This window comes from Mirounga leonina, unplaced genomic scaffold (assembly GCF_011800145.1).
Source record: "Mirounga leonina isolate KUSES-001 unplaced genomic scaffold, KU_Mleo_1.0 Mir_91, whole genome shotgun sequence".
Lineage (NCBI taxonomy): Eukaryota > Metazoa > Chordata > Mammalia > Carnivora > Phocidae > Mirounga > Mirounga leonina.
In genome coordinates this window covers 21,116,876-21,135,916 of record NW_023270839.1, presented here as the reverse complement: position 1 = coordinate 21,135,916, position 19,041 = coordinate 21,116,876, and the positions used below count along the sequence as shown (strand labels likewise).

General features: G+C 37.2%; 1 protein-coding gene and 1 long non-coding RNA gene across 5 annotated transcripts in view; one reads left to right on the top strand and one right to left on the bottom strand.

The window, feature by feature from the left end:
• Positions 1 to 4: 4 nt before the first annotated feature.
• The window catches only part of LOC118003429, a 72,142-nt gene continuing 53,105 nt past the window's right edge, over positions 5 to 19,041 (top strand). Inside the window, exons 1-2 of one of the 2 annotated variants that reach the window (XR_004677342.1) lie at positions 5 to 642; positions 4,178 to 4,320. This is a non-coding gene — a long non-coding RNA (uncharacterized LOC118003429). Of the gene's footprint in view, positions 643 to 4,177; positions 4,355 to 19,041 lie in introns of those variants that run through there. The other variant, XR_004677341.1, reaches the window with a different exon arrangement.
• The window catches only part of CTDSPL2 (CTD small phosphatase like 2), a 76,622-nt gene continuing 69,292 nt past the window's right edge, over positions 11,712 to 19,041 (bottom strand). For all 3 annotated transcript variants that reach the window (XM_034994477.1, XM_034994476.1, XM_034994475.1), the window contains exons 10-13: positions 18,952 to 19,031; positions 15,818 to 15,944; positions 14,213 to 14,308; positions 11,712 to 13,574 (exon numbers count right to left, since the gene is read on the bottom strand). In XM_034994477.1, coding sequence (XP_034850368.1) covers positions 13,509 to 13,574; positions 14,213 to 14,308; positions 15,818 to 15,944; positions 18,952 to 19,031 — 369 coding nt within the window. In that variant the 3' untranslated portion in view covers positions 11,712 to 13,508. The remainder of the gene's footprint in view (positions 13,575 to 14,212; positions 14,309 to 15,817; positions 15,945 to 18,951; positions 19,032 to 19,041) is intronic.

The following is a 19,041-nucleotide window of genomic DNA, read 5'->3' as shown; positions in this document are numbered from 1 at the left end:
GCGAGGAAGTTAGAAGGGTGGTCCCTTGCCAGGCGCTTGGCCCTCGCCTGTCCTCGCCAGCCCTCCCCTGCCAACCCCAGCCCCGCCCCGACCGGTCGGGGGCACCCTCCCTCTGTTCACTTTGGTCGGCGCCCGGGCTTGTTGGCGGATACCAAGGAGACCCCTAAGCTTTCCAAGCTGCGCTCTGAAGCGGGCTGTGAGCGCCAGGCCCGCCAGTGAGGGCGGTGGACCGACGGCCCCGACCCTCGGAGGGGGCGTCGCGCGCTGGCGGAGGGCAGCTCCCTCTGGAAGCCAGCGTGGGCCCGGCGCCCGGGAAGGAGCGAGTGGACGGGGCCGCGTTCTTGGCCGCCTTCCCAGCCTGGGTGCTCGAATTCAGCTTTTGGCACGATTGCCTCGAGTTAGTCACGAAGGGATCGAAGAGAGCCCCAGAACTCGAGGATTTTCCCTTCCCGTGAGCCCCTTGAGGCCAGTACATGATTCTTTCGCAGAATAATTTCGGAACTCAGTCTGCGGTAGGCCTCATCTCTAGCCTTGTCCTCAAGGAGCGCACAATCGAGTAGCAAAGATAGACATGTAAACAAAATTTCGACGCAGTGTGATGACTGCAACAAAAAGAAGCATTATGAGGTTAAATGTAAAAAGGTAATAACTTTAACGGCAGGGGGAGCGGGGGGCGGGAATGCATGAGAGGCTTCCTGGGGTAAGTGCTGAGGTATCTGGAGTTTTAAAGACCACGTGAAATTTGCTCAAGTGCATTTCCGGTGGAAGGAATGCTTGTTGTCCCAGACCTGACTGGCACAATCGGAGATAAGCTGAATAGGTAAACTGATCATAATAAAGGGTTTAAGATGGGCTAAACTGCACTCTGCCCTTTGAGCCACTGGGCTCCACTGCAGGGTATTAGGAGGGGAGAAGTTTCAGATATTTTTACTTTGCTTTTGTTGTTAATTTATTTTCGCATATGTAATACACGTACTTGGTATATAAAAGAGTATATACAATGATCAGCCATTCAATTCTTTCTAGGAGCAACGGTTCTCTGCTTCTTGTGTATCCTTTCAGGGAGTCTAAAATACACATTTTTTTTAAAAGTTTATTTATTTATTTATTTACTTACTTACTTACTTAAGCAATCTCTACACCGAGGGTGGGGCTCCAACTCAGGACCCAGAAACCAAGAGTCGCAGGCTCTTCTGACTGAGGCAGCCCGGTGCTCCTACACAAACACCTTTTATAAACATGGTCTTCCGAGAGGTTTTCTACAGCCCAGTTACTCATAGTTTATTCTTGATCTACAGCAGTACTTGGGGAGCTTGTTGGAAATGTGGAATCTCAGGCCCCATCCCAGACCTGCTGAATCGGAATCTGCCCTTTAGCAAGATCCTCAGATGACTCTGCCTGTTAAAGTGTGAGAGGCAATGATACACAGTCATCCGTTATAAAGATAGATAAGAAGTAGGCAAGCAGAAGGCAGGGAAGCCTGGAATGCAAGATCCCTAGGACACTATCTTTTATTCACATTTGTATCTCCAGCATTTGGCACAGTATCTAATACCATAAAGCAAATATTTTATGAATTAATTAAAGGAGAACACAAGCCTAAAGTAAAGCAGTGGTAACAGGAAAGAACTAATCTGAGAAATATTTAAGGGTTAAAACAATTCATTGACTGTGATGGTTAATTTTATGTGTCAACTTGGCTAGACCATGATAACCATTTTTTGGTCAAACACTAGTTGTTGCTGTGAATATGCTTATTGTATGTGATTAACATTTAAATCAGTAAGCTCTGAGTAAAGCAGATTATCCTCCAAAATTTGGATGGGTCTTATCCAATCAGGTGAAGGCCTTAAAAAACCCACACTGAGGAAAAAGGAATTCTGCCTCCAGACTGCCTTTGGCCTCTGCAGCAGCAGCTCTTGCCCGAGTCTCCAGCCTGCTGGCCTGCTCTGCAGATTTCAGAATTGCCAGCTTCTACAATCTGTGAATCAGTTCCTTAAAATCTTTCTCTCTCTCCTTTTCTCTTCCTCTCTCCACACACACACACACATGCTATTGGTTCTGTTTCTCTGGATAACCTCAACTAATACAGTGACTGATTGGATGTGGGGGGGAAGGGGATGATGGCAGAAATAGAGGATGATCCTTTTGGAGATTCAATGAGTGGTGGTGACACCAGTCTATGGGTGCTGAAATAAAAAACCTGAGAGCTATCTTTGCTTTCTCTCACCCCCTAAATTCAGTCACCAAGTTTGGTGATTTACTTTCACTATTAATCTTGAATCCATTTACCCCCATATCTCTTGCTACCACTTTCGTCCAAGCTTTCTCTAGGCCTTTCTATGATGACCTCCCAATTGGTTTTCCTTCTCACCCACTTGCCCCTCCACAATCCATGCACTATACACCAGGCAGTATGCTTATTTAAAAATGTAAATCAGATCGTGACACCCCTTTCATCCATTTGAAAACCATTCAGTGGCTTGTTATTTTTAAATTCCAACTCCTTAATACAGCGTACAAGGTCCTGTATTGTTAGACTCCTACCGCCCATCAATCCCCTATGTTATTCTCTCTCATTAACTTCATTGCTACTAGCCATGTAAGGCTACTAAGCCCTTTCCTATTTTGGGACTTTGTACTTGCTATTCTTTCTGCCTACAGTGTTCTTTCCACACTTCTTTGCATGGGTGGTTTTTCTTTCAAATCAAAGTTCAAATGTTACCTTTGCAGAAAGCTCTTCCCTGATCTCCCTCCTGCAAGAAGCCTCCCCCAGTTACTCTATGTCATCACTCTGTTTTTGTTATAACATTTATCACAATCTCTAATGACCCTGTTTACATAATTAATGTCTCTTTGGAGTACAGGGACTTTGTGTTCTTTACTACTGTATTCCCAGTGCCTGGCATATAGTACGTGGTCAATAAATGTCTTTGAAAATGACTGAATGGTGCCTTATCGTAATAAGGAATAAAGATAAATTAACTTTTGGCCACATAGATCTTGACATTCTTGTGGGACATCCAAATGGAAATGTCTAGTATGTATTTGGAACCACAGAGGTCTGGGTTATAGATAGATAATTAGGAGTCATCTGATTATGGTGGTGGATGGAATCATGAAGGACATCAACATTTAAGGAGCAACCAGAGGAAAAAAGGTATAGAAAGGATAGTGGGTTTAAAAAAAAAAAAAAGTAGCCTTCCAGTTCTATCAGTTTTTTGTTGTTTCGTTTGTAAAAAAAAAAATTTAAAACACTGTGGAATATTTGAAATAAATATATTTGAAAATTCATTTTTGGAAGTCAGGAGACCTGGGTTTTAGTCATTCAAATATCAAGATTATATTGAACTGAACATTGGACACTTCCGTTGAGGACTGGAGAAAGCTCACTATGATTCCTCCTTTTCTGGAAATTGTCCTAGTACACAAGAGTAGGTAGGCTCCCAAAAGCTGTGTTTGCTTTCTTAGCTGATTTAGGAAGGGCATAGCTGGTTTGGGAAGGTCAAAAGCAAATTAACTGAAGCTAATGAAGCTTTAGCTTCAGGGCCCCTAGTTGCATGGACCCTTCCACTCTTCAAAGAAAGCCCTCCAAATTGTATATGCTTCAAACTCTATAAAATCTGGAACTGCCTTTAGGTGGGATGTAAGTAACCCAGTGGAACTCTCAATTCTTTGTAGCTAGTATCCAAAGATGCCCCTTCAATGAATAGTACTCAAGCCCTTATGCAGTCTCTTCCCCTTGAGCCTGGGCTAGCCCAGTGATTCATTTTTAACCAGTAGAATAGGGCAGATGTGACATGGAATGCTAGGCCATAACAAGCCTTATAGCTTCCACCTGCATCTTTTGGAATGCTCACTCTGGTGGAAGCCAGCAGCCATGTAAGAAGTCTTACTACTCTAAGACCACCGTGCTGTTTCAAGCTAACTATATGGAGAGGTTGTTTAGGGAAAGAGCCAGACATGGGAGTGAAGAAGCCATCTTGGACATCCAGCCTAGTTGAGGCTTCAGATGATTCCATCCCAAATGTCTGAATGCAACTGCAGAAGACCTAGAGCAAGAGTTGCTCAACTGAGCCCCATCAACCTACAGATGAGTAAGGGAGAAGTTACCTTAAGCCTCTTAAGTTTTGAGGTGAATTGTATGCAGTGATAACAGAAAGATTCTCTTTCCCAGGACTTTAGAATTTGGTGACTGATGACAGCACCCTGAAGGGAAGACCACAAACTCCTGATGAAGTGATGATTTTCCAGGCCACCTTACTTCCTTCTGCCTACCCTTGAGGTCCAGTTGTCCAGCTCTTCTTTAAATGTCATGAGGTACCCCAGCATCTTTCCAGTACATTTCATTTTTGGTCTCAGCAAAAATTTTAACAAATTTAGTAGTAGTAGTCGTCGTCTAATTACAGATAACGAATCTTTAGAGGCTAAGCTCTGCTATAAAGTCAGTGTTTGGCACATAGTAGGCACTTAGTAACTGTTGAATGACTGCATGAATAAATTTCTGTGCAGAACTGTTTCTTTTTTAAGATTTTATTTATTCATCATATTAACTTGCCTGAAGATGTTCTAAGACAATGTATCTTAAAATGAACAACAAAAAAATGTTAACAGAAGGTGAAACATAGGGAAGGTAAGACCAAAAAACAAGATTTTGAGTCTCTAGAGAAAAGGATAGCTGAGGGACGCCTGGGTGGCTCAGTCGTTTAAGCATCTGCCTTTGGCTCAGGTCATGATCCCAGAGTCCTGGGATCAAGCCCCATATCAGGCTCCCTGCTCAGCAGGAAGCCTGCTTCTCTCTCTTCCTCTGCTGCTCTCCCTGCTTGTGCTCCCTCTCTCAAATAAATAAAATCTTAAAAAAAAAAAAAAAAAAAAGGTAAGCTGACCTACAGACTTTTGACAGATACCTAGTAGAGATGAGAGGTGTCCTGTTGAATTGATATTAGCCATTATGATTCATTTTCAGTAGCCTTTCTTTCTTGCTCCACCCATACCAAGCAGACATCTGATTGTAATTTAGTTTCATAGGGAGAAAACTTGCTGCCAGTGAATGAAGAAAATTGAATCTGGCTTAAAAACTAGTGTGTTGTGAGTTTAATTGGTGTGAAGCAATTCTCCTGAATCTCATCAGCTCTGGGTTGAACTGAATAAATCAATTTTCTGGACTTATAAATAGAAGTCCAAACTTTGAAGCGTGAGTGCATTCATTGATTTATTCAACAAATAATTATTGAGTGCTTACCCGTACCAAGTACTGTTCTAGCTTCTGGGGATATTAACTTGAAGGTATTAATCTACATGCAATTGAAAATGGGTTTTGGGGGTTGGAGATGGTATGGAAAAATACATGGGCTATAGGTATGCAGCACTGATAATTTTTTTTTTAAAAGATTTTATTTATTTATTTGACAGACACAGCGAGAGAGGGAACACAAGCAGGGGAGAGTGGGAGGGGAGAAGCAGACTCCCTGCTGAGCAGGGAGCCCGATGTGGGGCTCAATCCCAGGACCCTGGGATCATGACCTGAGCCGAAGGCAGATGCTTAAATGACTGAGCCACCCAGGCGCCCCAGCACTGATAAATTTTTTAAGCAGAAATTAAGAATTTATTCACAGTGTTGTGCATGCTGCTTTTTGAAATGAGGAAGCAGGGAAATAATTGTCTAGAATTATGTGCTAGAAAGTCCATTCAGTCCTTAAAATGAATCTGTGATTCACATGTTAAGTCTCTAGGGGAGCCCTATAATCACACATAACAGTATTATTTTACAGATGACCAGAGTAATTGATCAATGTTGGTTTAACAAATTAATATTAAAACCTCTGCCTGCAGGAACTTCATCATTAAAACCGTAAGTTGTAAATGACAGCAGAAATGAAACAGAGCTGCCAATGGCTTCTTTTTAAATGAAGTCCCTTAAGTACCAGACTCAAAATCTCAGAGATTAAATGAATTAAGGCTGAAGAGGTTTTGATTGCAAATAGGACCAAGTTAAGACATTTATAAAGTACCACAATCACTGAGTCATTACATATGTGAAAAGATTGGATTTATATTTGATATAGAAACAACGAGGGGCGCCTGGGTGGCTCAGTTGTTAAGCGTCTGCCTTCGGCTCAGGTCATGATCCCAGAGTCCTGAGATCCAGCCCCACATTGGGCTCCCTGCTCCGAGGGGAGTCTGCTTCTCCCTCTCCCACTCCCCCTGCTTGTATTCCCTCTCTCGCTGTGTCTCTGTCAAATAAATAAATAAAATCTAAAAAAAAAAAAAACAAAAAAAACCAACTAATTGGGGGCACCTGGGTGGCTCAGTTGGTTAAGTGTCCGACTCTTGATCTCAGCTAAGGTCTTGATCTCAGGGTGGTGAGTTCAAGCCTCACACTGGGCTCCACCCTAGGCATGGAGTCTACATTAAAACAAAACAAAAAACCTAATTGAAAGACTTTTTCCTTTTAGCCCTCCCCAGCCCTCCCAAAAAAGCCTACCCAAGAATTTTATGACATGAAATGACAGCATCTCTGTTCAACTCCTATACATTTTCCCTTACTTACTTTTATACGGTACCACAAAATCCTAGAGTACCTTCCTATTCCTGTCAGTAAACTGGACAAGCCATACTCTTCCTAGGACTTTACCATGGCCTCCCATTGTCCAACTCTTCCTAGGACTTTACCAATCTCCTGGCCTCACATTGTCCATTACAAGGGTAGCACCCAGTGCATTAACCATTTATTGTCTTAGAGGAAGAGAATACGTTGTGTGAATTAGGTCAACTTCTACATAACTCTTAACTGGTTTCCCACCCACCCACTCTATTCCCTATGTCAGCCAAAGTGATCTTTTCAAGACAAATCTGATCACACACTCCGTTGCTTGATTTTACGTCCCCTCCTCCCACAATCAAGCCTGCAGATCTCAACTTAATGCTTTTTCAGCCAACCCAAGCCTGGCTCCACACTAGATTGTGTAACTGGCATTCTCAAAGCCATTCTTCTCCTTTGTGACCCTTTTCCCAACATTATTGTCAGTCTTCCCTACTAGACTTGTAAGCTTGAGGGCAGTGTCAGGTTTGCTTTTTTCTGCCGTTCGTAGAGCCTGGAATAGTGGCTAACACAGTAAGGCAGTGTTTCACTGTCATTAGGAAGGCTGCTTATACTTTCAACAAATATTGCCATATATAGAATATAACATTAAAGCTCATTATGTGGTAGCTACTAAAACTCTATCTAGTTCATTTGGTTCATCCACTAAGATGAATTCATTTCATTTATATCAGCCTGCTACCCCAACTACTCACCAGATCTCTCAAGCCATTCAGTACTGTTTCCTCATCACCCACTTTTTCCTTAACACTCAGCATATTTTCATCAAATATATTTTCATAGGTGACCTCTCCATTATTACTTCCTGTCTTCATTTGAATGTACCCTACTGCCCATGTTTTCCTTAAAAAAAAAAAAAGACATGCGGTATTACAATTCCATGATTTTCCACTGCCCTTTCCTGCCCCTTCTAGCTTCAGACATCTCCCCAGACACTGCGCATATGTATCTCCTGCATATCCTCAAGAGAACTACCTGCTTTAACATTTCCATTGTGGTAGTTATTTGTACATTGCCTTACAGTTTATGTCTTGACATGTCTCATCTTTGTAATTCTGAAAGGTAGATCTTGGTGCACCCTTTGCAGAGAACAAATCAAGGCTCAGAAAACTTTGTCTAGTAGTTAATGAATACTTACGGATTTGGATTCAGATTCTTTGACTCTGAACGACCCTTTTATTAACCAAACTCCCAAGTCAGCTATTCACCTGAAGTCATTTATTTCTAAAGGCTACAGTAGGGGTACTGCAGGGACTCTCAAATGTGTATGTACACTAAACTCCATGGGAGCTTAGGGAAAATAGTCATCAAATACCCCATCACAGCCAGGGGCTGAGGAAAATGAAGAGATGTTGTCCAAAGGATAGACATCCAGTTGTATGAGGATCTGATGTTTGGGGACCTAGTTTACAGCACAGTGACTGTAGTTAACAGTGTGGTAAATGTGTACTTGAAAGTTGCTATCAGAGTAGACTTTAAATGTTCTCATCTCACCCTATCAAAAATGGTAATTAGGTGAAGGATGTGTCAACTAACCTTATTGTGGTAAACATTTCACAATATATGTATCAAGTCATCACAGTGTATACCTTAAACTTACACAGTATCAACTTTACTCAATAAAGATGGAAAAAAAAGTCTCACCACAGAGACTGGGGTGGAACCAGAGTGCTATTTTGTAGTTATGCTGGTTCATGTTATTTTGCCCATTATATCAAGTATAAATTCCTCCATTTTAGCTTCACCGTAATCTGGTTATCATCATTATCTCCTTTTCAAAATTCACCCCTTTATTCAGATTTTATTCTACTTCCTCAAACAGTAGTTCCAGAAATTGTGATTCCTCCTGTCTGTAACCTATTCTGTGTACCTTACCTGTATGTCCTGAAGATACATATCAAAGAGGAAAGTAATGTGAAAAAAATCATGTAACAAAAAAAGCACTATACAAATATAAGCTGTTAGATATTGATTCTAATGGCTGATAAAATATCGTCAAAGAAAAGTGCTTCCATAAAAGTTTTATTTATCCCCACAACAACCCTGTGAGGTAGGGTGATCAGGGCATTTGAAGATGAGAAAACTAAGTCTACATTACTTGTTCACGGCTATACTGCATAGTAAATATGTAGAAATTAAACTGAGATTTTTAAATATCCATGACTTTTATATTGATTCACATGGAAAAAGGCAGAGAGAATATTAACTCCCCCCTACCTTAATGCCAAAAGGACACTGCCTTGAAAAATCCCATTTCAAAAGATGAAAGTAGTATTTCATTGCTTATTTCTACAAAGATTTATAAAATAAAAAAATAGTGAAATATTTTACAGTTAATATATATAATGGTCTCATTCAGGGATGTCCTTCAGCTGTATATATATGATCAACTATTTCCAAGTGCTAGAAATGCAAACTCTTAAAAAGTATGAGACAAGAATGATAATGAGCAGTAGCCTGAATCTTCTTTATTATTCCTCCATATATCTTGATTAAGTTCTGTGAAATCTGATCCCAGTTTGAAAAAAAACAAACACCAACAAAAAACTACCACAGAGACGTCTGGTAAACTTTTATTTAGTTGCCTACTCTCAAACCACTGTCACATTATTTAAAACGGTGATTTCCCAAAGCTGGCTATTAGAATCACTTGGAGAGCTTTTTAAAAAACACAGAACTCTCAGGCCCCACTCTAGATCCATTGAGACAATTCTGTAGGGGCTAGACCTCAGGAATCTATTTCATAAGCTCTTCAGAGTAATTCTAATGCTGAGGTTTGGGAACCGCTGATGTATTTTAAAATACTAATATCAAAACCAAAAAGTAACTAAATATAAACTTGCTACTCTCTTACCCCTTTTAAAAATTTCTCAAACACATTATATCCCCAGAACTCTTGCCTCTGGGCAAGTGATTTCAATTCAAGATACAGAGAAACATTTTATAAAAATGTATCCTAGTGAGTGAGACTTGGATTCCAATAATAATTTAAGTGGCATTTAAATAAGATACTGAGTTTTGTGGTTCTTAATCTGAAATTTTAAGATGTGTTTTATACAGGTTCCTAGCAGGTTTTCACCTTGGGAAGATATGAAAAGTAATGACATAATCAAGCATATTAGCACAAAAAATACTCAAATATAGCTCATGAGAGGAATAAGAAAGTGAATGAATGACAACCTAAGGCCTTTTGGCCCATACATTTTTGTTCCCAGTCCACTCTTCCCCTATAAGGGGAAATAAAATAAACATTCTTTCCTAGTTGCTTGGCATAGTAATTCAGTGGGTAACTATTAACTAAGTTAATTTAGATACACAAGATTAAAAGAGATAACAAATAAATACCTAGGAAGACAAAGAGAAGTCAGTTCAGAAAACTTTAACTAGCTAAGGATGTGGTATATAACACCATCATGTTAGTACAATTAAATGAAGGCTTCAGTGTCCTTTACATTTCAGCTTTATGTGTTTGACACAAGATGTGGAAGAGATCTGGTCCTTATGAAGTATTCTGTGCTCGCTGTAAAGATCTGTAGGAATAATGAAATGCTTTCTTCACTGATGAGATGAAGTCTCTGTTTTTCAGGCAAGTTGACTGAACAAAAAAATGAAAACGAACTTCTTTAGAAGGTTGAATGAAAGTAGTATCTAGCTGAAAAAGTCATTGGCCAAAGATAACTTTTTTTTAAACCATTCTATGTTTAACACTAAAAACAGAAACAAAAAACAAAAACAAAACAACAGTAACAACAACCAAACAAACCAGAAAAACCAGAGAAATATAAAAAAACAATGTACACATCCATTTCACTGACAGGTACAAGAAAATAGCCATTTATAGAAGTTACAATGCTTTCAACACCCCCCCCCCCCAATTTTGGGAAACAAGATAAAGCCATCGGGTAAATAAATATACATACTAGCTAATATAAAACAATTATGGTTTCAAATCGTTATCAACTCTTTTAAGACTCAAAGAGAAATATGGTGATATAAATCTGATTAGGGCTACATATATTACATAGAATTAAAAAAACACAACTGATTTAAACATCCTAACAATACAAATATTTAAAAGAATGTCTTAAAAGCCAGACATTTATCACTGGAAATATCACAATTATAATATGTACTTCAGATATGTAATGTGTAAATAGGTCACTTTTGCTGTGTCTTATTAGGTATCCATCTCTCCTGCATTTCCTACAGTCAGTTTTTAAAGAGTTCATGTTTCCTGCCTGAATTGAAGCGGCTGGGCACATCTCAATTCACAAAATAGGCACCTCCACTTAACTAAATGGAAGTGTTTAAGATAACATTTACCAAGAGCTAAAGAACAGAAGGGGTAACGAGAAGGTAAAACATATTAAAGTGGAAGGAAACTGAGTAACTGTCTCTTCACAAATTATTTTAAATTTTGTATTAACAACAAATTTAAAATGACTCAAATCGAGTAATGAAGAAAAATAAATTGGTCTCAAGAAGGAATTTTCTCAGGCCATATAAAATTTCTCTTTATTCCTTTACAGAATCTTGTTATGCGAGATTCCTTTGTCAGTTGACTTAAAGAACTCTCCTAGCATGGGACTGAGAACAGCTTTACCATTAATAAAAGATGATTAAAAGTTGGTGTTTACTTTAAAGTGCCCATAGGCACAACAATACAGGAGCTTACATTTCCCTTTCAGTTATGGGAAAGCCCTTGGAGACTGTGTTTACTTAATCAGAAGAGCTTTCAGCAATTATAACGCATGCTGAAAGCTTAGATCTTGTATAGGTTTTAGGTTTTACTGTTTGAGCATAAAAGGGGAGCAAGGAGAAATGTAACTAGGTTCACAATTTTGAGCAAGAGCATATGTAAAGGTAACGTATGTACATTTTATTTCAAGAAAGACAGAAGACAAACAGCATAAAGATGCCCAGATGCCCTAAAGATAAATACATTTCAAAGATTCTCATTAAAATGAATCTGGAGTATTTTTTCCTGCAAGCAAAATACCTTTCTTTAAATTAAAACAAAAACAACCAAAACAAACAAACAAATAAAAAAAAAAAAAACAGTATTCTGAATTGCAAATGTTTTGCTTTTTTTTTTTTTTTTTTTGCAGAAAATCTGCCATGATTATTTTTTTAATGAGTAAGGATTTTCCACAAAACAGGCTTGCTCTACATGCTAGATTTTTTAAACAGTTCAGTGACACAATATGCTAACTACATACACAACAGATAATATAGTAAGAAAACACTCAACCTGATGAAAAGTTAAAATCTTCATTAATACACTGAAAATTGACATAACTCATGCCTTTAAAATCAAAAATACAAAAATTAAATGTTTTCCTAAAAAGATTTCCTTATTTTAAGGATTCATTTGAAAATGAAGCTGCATGTAATTTGTACAATAAGTTGTACAAGTAAACAGGTAATATACATAAAAAATTAAGTGACATACTCCTCAATTATCAGTTGTCCACCTTTAATTTCCAATACTGTACTTTCTTAACAAGCATACAAAATATCAAACTTCTCTTTAGAAAAAGTGCCGTTCTTTGACATCCTTTACACAAAAACAGTCTGAGCCTGTGGCATGTTAATGCAGTTGAGAGGCAAAGCATACTAACTTTTACAAATTCTACCTTCCATAAAAAGCCTCCCGAAAAGGAGATTACACACCACTATAAAAATATCAACCTCTTGTGGTAGCTGCATTAGAGAACCAAGGCTTGAAGACTATTTTCATATAGCATAGAAAACCACTATGAGAGCATATTAACTGCATTGGTGGCTTGGGAGTTTACTGTGCCACAGGATTATGCATAGCTACTGTAAGGTACCAAGACTGTTACACAGAGTTTTAAATTGATTGTAACCAAGAGCATAACAGAGGTACTACCAGCCCATGCAAAATAACTAAAAATACTGAGTCACTGTGCTGAATACTTCATTCCTGGAGAAAACCAAAGGCAGCAGTAACCAAATCAAGCCCAACAGGTGACCAAACTCATTCTCCTCAAAGATTGGTGAGCACAGTGAAGTCTGAGGTATACCTTTATCCATTAAATCTGTGTGCCATTGCAAGATATTACCATTTGGGAACACATGCCATCACAATGGTTTAAATCTTTTGAATATTAGTCATTCATATATTCTTATCTACCCAGTCCTTTGATTTTTTTTTTAAAAGATTTCACCTACAGTAGAATATTACAGAAACAAAATATAAATGCATGTCTTTCTAAATGAAACTTACATGGACTAAAAGAGAATATTTTTAAACAAATATACAATATGCAGGCAGACAAAGCAGGAAAACGGCCATTCAAATGTATAATAAAAAACTAAAAATTGACTATTTCCAGAAAACTATGAAGCGCCTCAACTAAAAGGAATGCATAATGAAAATCTAATCTAATACAGGTCAAAAATGTAAAAAGGTTATAAACCTTAACAGGAAAAATAAAACAACTTTTACTGGCCATTCCTGTTGAAATGAGAATCTTAAAGTAACAGAAAAGTGGCTACAAACCCACTTAGAGCACCAAACAGAGAGAAAATAAAAGTCCATTTTCATCTCTGTTATTATCATAAAATCCTGTGTGACTACAGGTCAAACTGCTGGTGGCAGAAACAGAATTCTTTATAAACTGCAGATGTCCTGTACATAAAAAAATTTCACTGGAGTTGCACTAGTTCTAAAGACTCTTCTGTTTTAGCCTACCTACTGTGTGTATTCAATCTGAGATAAAGTCTCTTTCTGTAACCCTTGATTATTATTGGGCACCAAAGATAAGAAAAGCAAGACGGGGTACAAAAATGCAAAATTTCAACAGTAATGGCAATGTTTTTGTCTTAGTCCAAAAGGGTCCTGCATTCTCTCCCCCTTCAGTGATTTGACAAGTCTTTGTACTTAATCTGGGGGCAGCAAATCATGCAAGCGAAATCTGTCTCTGATGTGAGGTCGAACATCTTCATTCTGTGTGGAGAAAAAGACATTTTAAAAGCCATGTAATTTCAAAAATATGACCCTCATAACATTGGGAACATTTTTCCTTTGCAGAGAAAATACACTATTTATTTTACAACTTGTATTATTTTGTTTGCCAAATACAAAGATACTATGCAGACGCAGTTAGCTAAGAACTAAATTTAGATTTAAAAAAAGAACTGTCATTCAAGTTTTAATTCTGTAAAGAATGATTATGCACTAAGAGGCAAAACAAAAAGACAGGCAAAAGTGTTAAGCCACTGAACTCTACTTTATATATTAGGAAAAAATAACCCCGGAATAAAGTTTTAGTAGCATAAGCATGAATTCTAGACCTCAACAATGAAAGCAAAGTGAAATCAATTTAATACTACTACTTAGGGACTTGCAAGAAGAAGCCCAATGAAATAAAAACACCCAATCTACAGATTTTTAAATACTGATAAGCATGATTTTAATATAATTTACAAGGTTAGAAAATGCTTGTAATTCTTTTCAACTTTTGCCCTAATTTCACACCAAGTTGACTTAAAATGTCAGTACACATAACGCAATTAAAAAGGTTTATTTCAATAGAGTTGAGGCAACAAAAGCAAAACAGAGAAAGAAAATTAAGATCTACTTACCAGTTCTACAAGCTTCTCCAGAAACGGAATCAATTTTAGGAGTTCATTGTCATTTTTATCCATAAACCAGCTTTCTATAGGGATTCCATTAGATAGCTAAAATGATAAATAAGTAATTAAATCCTCTTTTAATTTACATTTTGCCTAGTTTGTAAAAACCTTGAAAGAGAAAAAACAGATACTTAAGAAATACTGATCTATATAAGTTCCTCTGAAAAGGAATGCCATCGAAGTTATTGCTTGTCATATTCCAACAACTCCACAGTGCAAGAGACAGATGTTAAGGAATACATCAAAGCCTAATTGGTTTTTCTGCATAATGTCTTCCTAGTGCATATGAAACTAAACAAGAAAGATCCATTGAAACAAGTTTTGCATTAACGTAACTCAAAATATTACCTGACTGATTCAAGAAATAGCTACTATTAGTCAATGCAAGGTACTGTGAATGAAGGGGTACTGCCAATGTAAAAAGAACACTACCAGAAAGCCTATACTTTACACACGGACTGTGTCACATCTCATTGTTTTATTCCCAACAAATAGCAGGATAACCTGAAACAGCATTAATGTAACAAACAGATGCAGTGATATTTCACTGAAGAGGAGTCTAGAAACAAGAATGCAAACCGTATTTGTTTTATAGTAAATAATCTCTAGGTTGTCTTTAACATTTATGCAGAACACTGTGTTTAAGATGGAGGACAAGTGAAATGATTTTATCCAGGAACCAATATGAAATTCTTAAAAACACATTTCAAAATGTGAGCAATGACCTAAATTAAACATATTTCAATACCATATGCAGTTTTCCCCTTTTCTCCTTTTTCATCTTTTTACTTTTTTACTTGTTCTACCTACATCCAACCCAATTTCCACCATCCCTATTCTGCACAGATGTATTGTGAAGGAAATCTCAGAACTATCACATGAACATATTCATAATGTAAAACAGATCTTGCAAGGATGCCTCATTTCTAGTCCAAGTTATATTTCTTTTAAAGGCCCTTTTTTTTTTTTTTTAAGACTTTATTTATTAGAGAGAGAGAGCACAAGCACGGGGAGCAGCAGGCTGAGGGAGAGGGAGAAGCAGGCTCCCCACAGAGCAGGGAGCTGGACGTGGGGCCCGATCCCAGGACCCTGAGCTGAAGGGAGATGCTTAACCAACTGAGCCACCTAGGCGCCCCCAAGTTATATTTCAAAGAAATACTGACACAGGGTATAAATATACTGACAAATTAGTCTAAGAAGTTATTTCAGAATGTCAAAGCAAACATACCAGAACATGGTTAAGCAATTTATAATTCTCAAACATGTTTACAATTACTTAACAACTGCTAAGAATACCATTAACTGATGTATATTTTATAGTCCCTTATTTAGACTTATTACCCAGATTTTTATCTGTGTTGTAATTCATTTAAAAGAAAAGTTTCCACAAGGAATATAGCAATTTGGCATTTCTAATTCTAAAAGATAACACTAAACAGGGAAATTTCATCAGTGAAAATTCTGTTCTCCCATCATATTCCGTTTGGCAGCATCTGTTCTCATTATATATATTTTTTCCCAGTCTGAATTTGTTTAGCAACCCTCCCTTCCTACCTGATATGCAAAGGCTTGTGGTGAGTTGTCAATTATTATAGTCTTTGAAAGATCTCTTCCAAGGATATTTAAGTCCTTTATATAGTTTCCTTGTACACAAACACAATGTTCACGGAAAAGCCGATGCCTAAACATAAAAATAAAAACAAATTAACTAAAAAAAAAATCTCTAAAAATTACAACATATATTGAAACATATACACATACCATAGGCTTTACAATTTAAGCCTTATTATTTTCTCTCAAAAGGAAATTCAGTTATAAATGTGAGCCTAAGCTTTGGGCTACAGTTTTACTTTAAAAAATGTTAGCAATTATTGAAACCTTACAACCAAATATTACCATGCCTTTAAGAACTTTGGCTTATCCCAAAATGTTATTATTAAATTATAAAGAGGGATTAAAAACTCTGTAAATTGTTTTTGTAATTTATTTACCCAGGAAAGCTCAGTTCAGATGCAGCATCTGGTTGTCAGCGAGGTCCTGCTTTTTAACCAATTTTCCAGATGGTTGACTGAGGCACAAGGAGGTCAAGTGACTTGCCCAAGGTCACACAGTAAGTCAGTGGTTAGCCCCGCATTGGAACCCAGTATCCTCCTGGCTCCCAGTCCTTTGCTCTAACCAGAAGACCACACAGCCTCCCTATCCCTGTACATGCCAGAATAGAAAATATAAGAAGGAATGTTTCTGTGTTGGCATTTTTAAAAATGTTTTTAGTTTCCCTTATAGTTTTTTGAGAAAGGTGTGGAGGCCAAAAGATTCCATCATTTCAACTTTTCCCAAACACCCATCTTTCTTTTATTTTAGTGTGAGTGTATATATGATCATTTGAAAAAACAAGGATTGAATGAAATGATGAATTCTGATTTAAGTATTACAAATGTAAACTGATGTTTCACCAATGATACTCAACTGAAAAATGCTATTATCATTTAAAAAAGCTATTAAAGGTTTTATAATAATACTTATATACTGTCATAATTATATCATCTCATTTAGCACTCAAAATGTTAGTCTCCGAATACTACTGATAATTAATACAGATCACCTTGAAATGCTCCATTTGCATACATTAATAATTTGGTAGTTTGGCTTCCTTGTGTCTTAATCCCACTAAACAATTTTTCAGGAGTTAGGGCCTACTCATACCTGTATTTTTAATTATGGAATTTCAAGAAAGGGGCATTTTCTACCAACAAAATCTGCCTTAGCTCTAAAAACAACAAAAAAACTCAACCTTAAAAACACTAGTGCTAGTGGTGATGACACTTTTCCAACCAGACAAAATGTAGTAAAAATAGTTCTCTTCCTCCCGTTTTATAAAGAATACTTTTCATTAAATGATCATCTACCTCTGTATGGCTTAAAGACCATCTTACTTTGAAAAGGTTAAGACCAGACAAAAGAATTTAAGTCCTGGTTGGGCCTATAAAAGATTCCATTTTTATTTGTATAAACATTTACATTACGTATGAGGCAACTAGAGAGGCAGGTGCAGCACATAATGCAAGTTACTACTACTGTTTCTTCCCTAATAGCAGCAAACTCACCCAAGACAGGAGACAAATGAATATGTATGTGGATACTAATGATTACTTCAATTAAATTACACTAAAACCCCTCCAGTTATTCAGGAGTCTGAGGGTCAGTAGCAGGTATTTGCAGTTTTAGAAAGAAACTACTTCTGCCCGTCATCAGATTTGCCTTTGGACTCGTGAGATTCAGAGATTATAGGAATTTCTGAGTATACCTTGTCTTCAACATAATTCCCTTAAGCACTCTAATGAATTCAATATACTATTCAAAAAGTTCTTCCTGTTTTAAATGATTCAAATACAACTACATAAAACAAATTTAAACTCCCAAATATGTAGATTATATAAAACTAGTTTAAAAGAGGGGTGTTAATCTGTAACATCATAATTCCATGACTATGACTTGCCCCCCAGTAAAATGAAAGCTCTAAGAGGGAAAGGCTTGTATTGCTCACCACTGTTCCATGGAACATTGGAGGTGCTGAATAGAAATCTTCAGAATGAATGAAGTCATCAAAGCAAAATCATTTGTGTACTTTTGTTAAAGTTAGGTAAAATGAGCATGTATTATACTTTCATGAATAGAAAACACCATTTTCATTTTTGTATCTGATGCTTGCTTATATGGAAGATAAAATGGAAAGTGACAAGGACAAATTCTGATCCTTTAGATTTAAAAAAAAAAAATCCCAGTTCTATTTACAAGAAAGAAAATCTAAGTGTGGACATGAGAAAAAAGTCTTTTAGCATAGTTGCAACCACTCAATAACAAAGGTCCTATTAACAGTAGAAATTAGGATTTTCCACTAAAAAAATATGGAAGAAAGTATTCAGGAAAATGAATTCCCAGCCATTAAAGCTTTTATGAGCCTTTTCTGGCATCTCTCACAGCTCTTGGTCAAAAACATCAAAGAGTAACTCCGGCATCTTAAAGGATGCAGCAAGACTGCTAGCAGTCTTAATATCTCACTTGACAGAAATAATGGAACTAATTTTCAAACTGTTTTAAAATTACCCAAGGTACTCCCACCTAACCAGGAACACACTGCATCTGCTGGCTCAGGACACACACAAGGAACTGAGTCCAGATCAGGATAACTTGAGTGACTAAACCAACTGCAATTTCCAATTAGAGTCATGTAATGTTTTCTTTCCATGGAGGACAAATTTGCTCTTGAAAAAAGCAAAAGAGTTTAATTTATCCTGTTAAAATTAACCTTTATTCCTCTATGCCATTAAAAAGGTGACATAACATGCATTATCTCAGAGACATAAGGAAGTGAAAGTATCATGCACACAGTGAAAAATTCCACATACCCCCCAATCTCCCCCCAGTCCCAAAAGAAGCGAGGATACAGATGGAACCGTGAGTGAATATATACATTTGACCTTTGTATCCTTTAAAGAACGTCTGTCTGGAATTATATCATTAGGAACTCTTAAAGAGTTTGGGGGCTTAAAAAAATTCATTTCACCATTCAACACAACCAATCTCTATATATGCAGCCAACTGAAAATGGCCATCAAAATTAAATAGAATCATAGTAATTTCATAGATCAGTGTGACAGACATTTCCACTATTTCTTAATTAAATTTACCTGACCAGTTGCTTTTTAGGGTCTAGTATGTTCAGTAACTTGTCTGCATACACCTTCTTAGAAGCAGTAAAAAGAATGATCTACAAATTC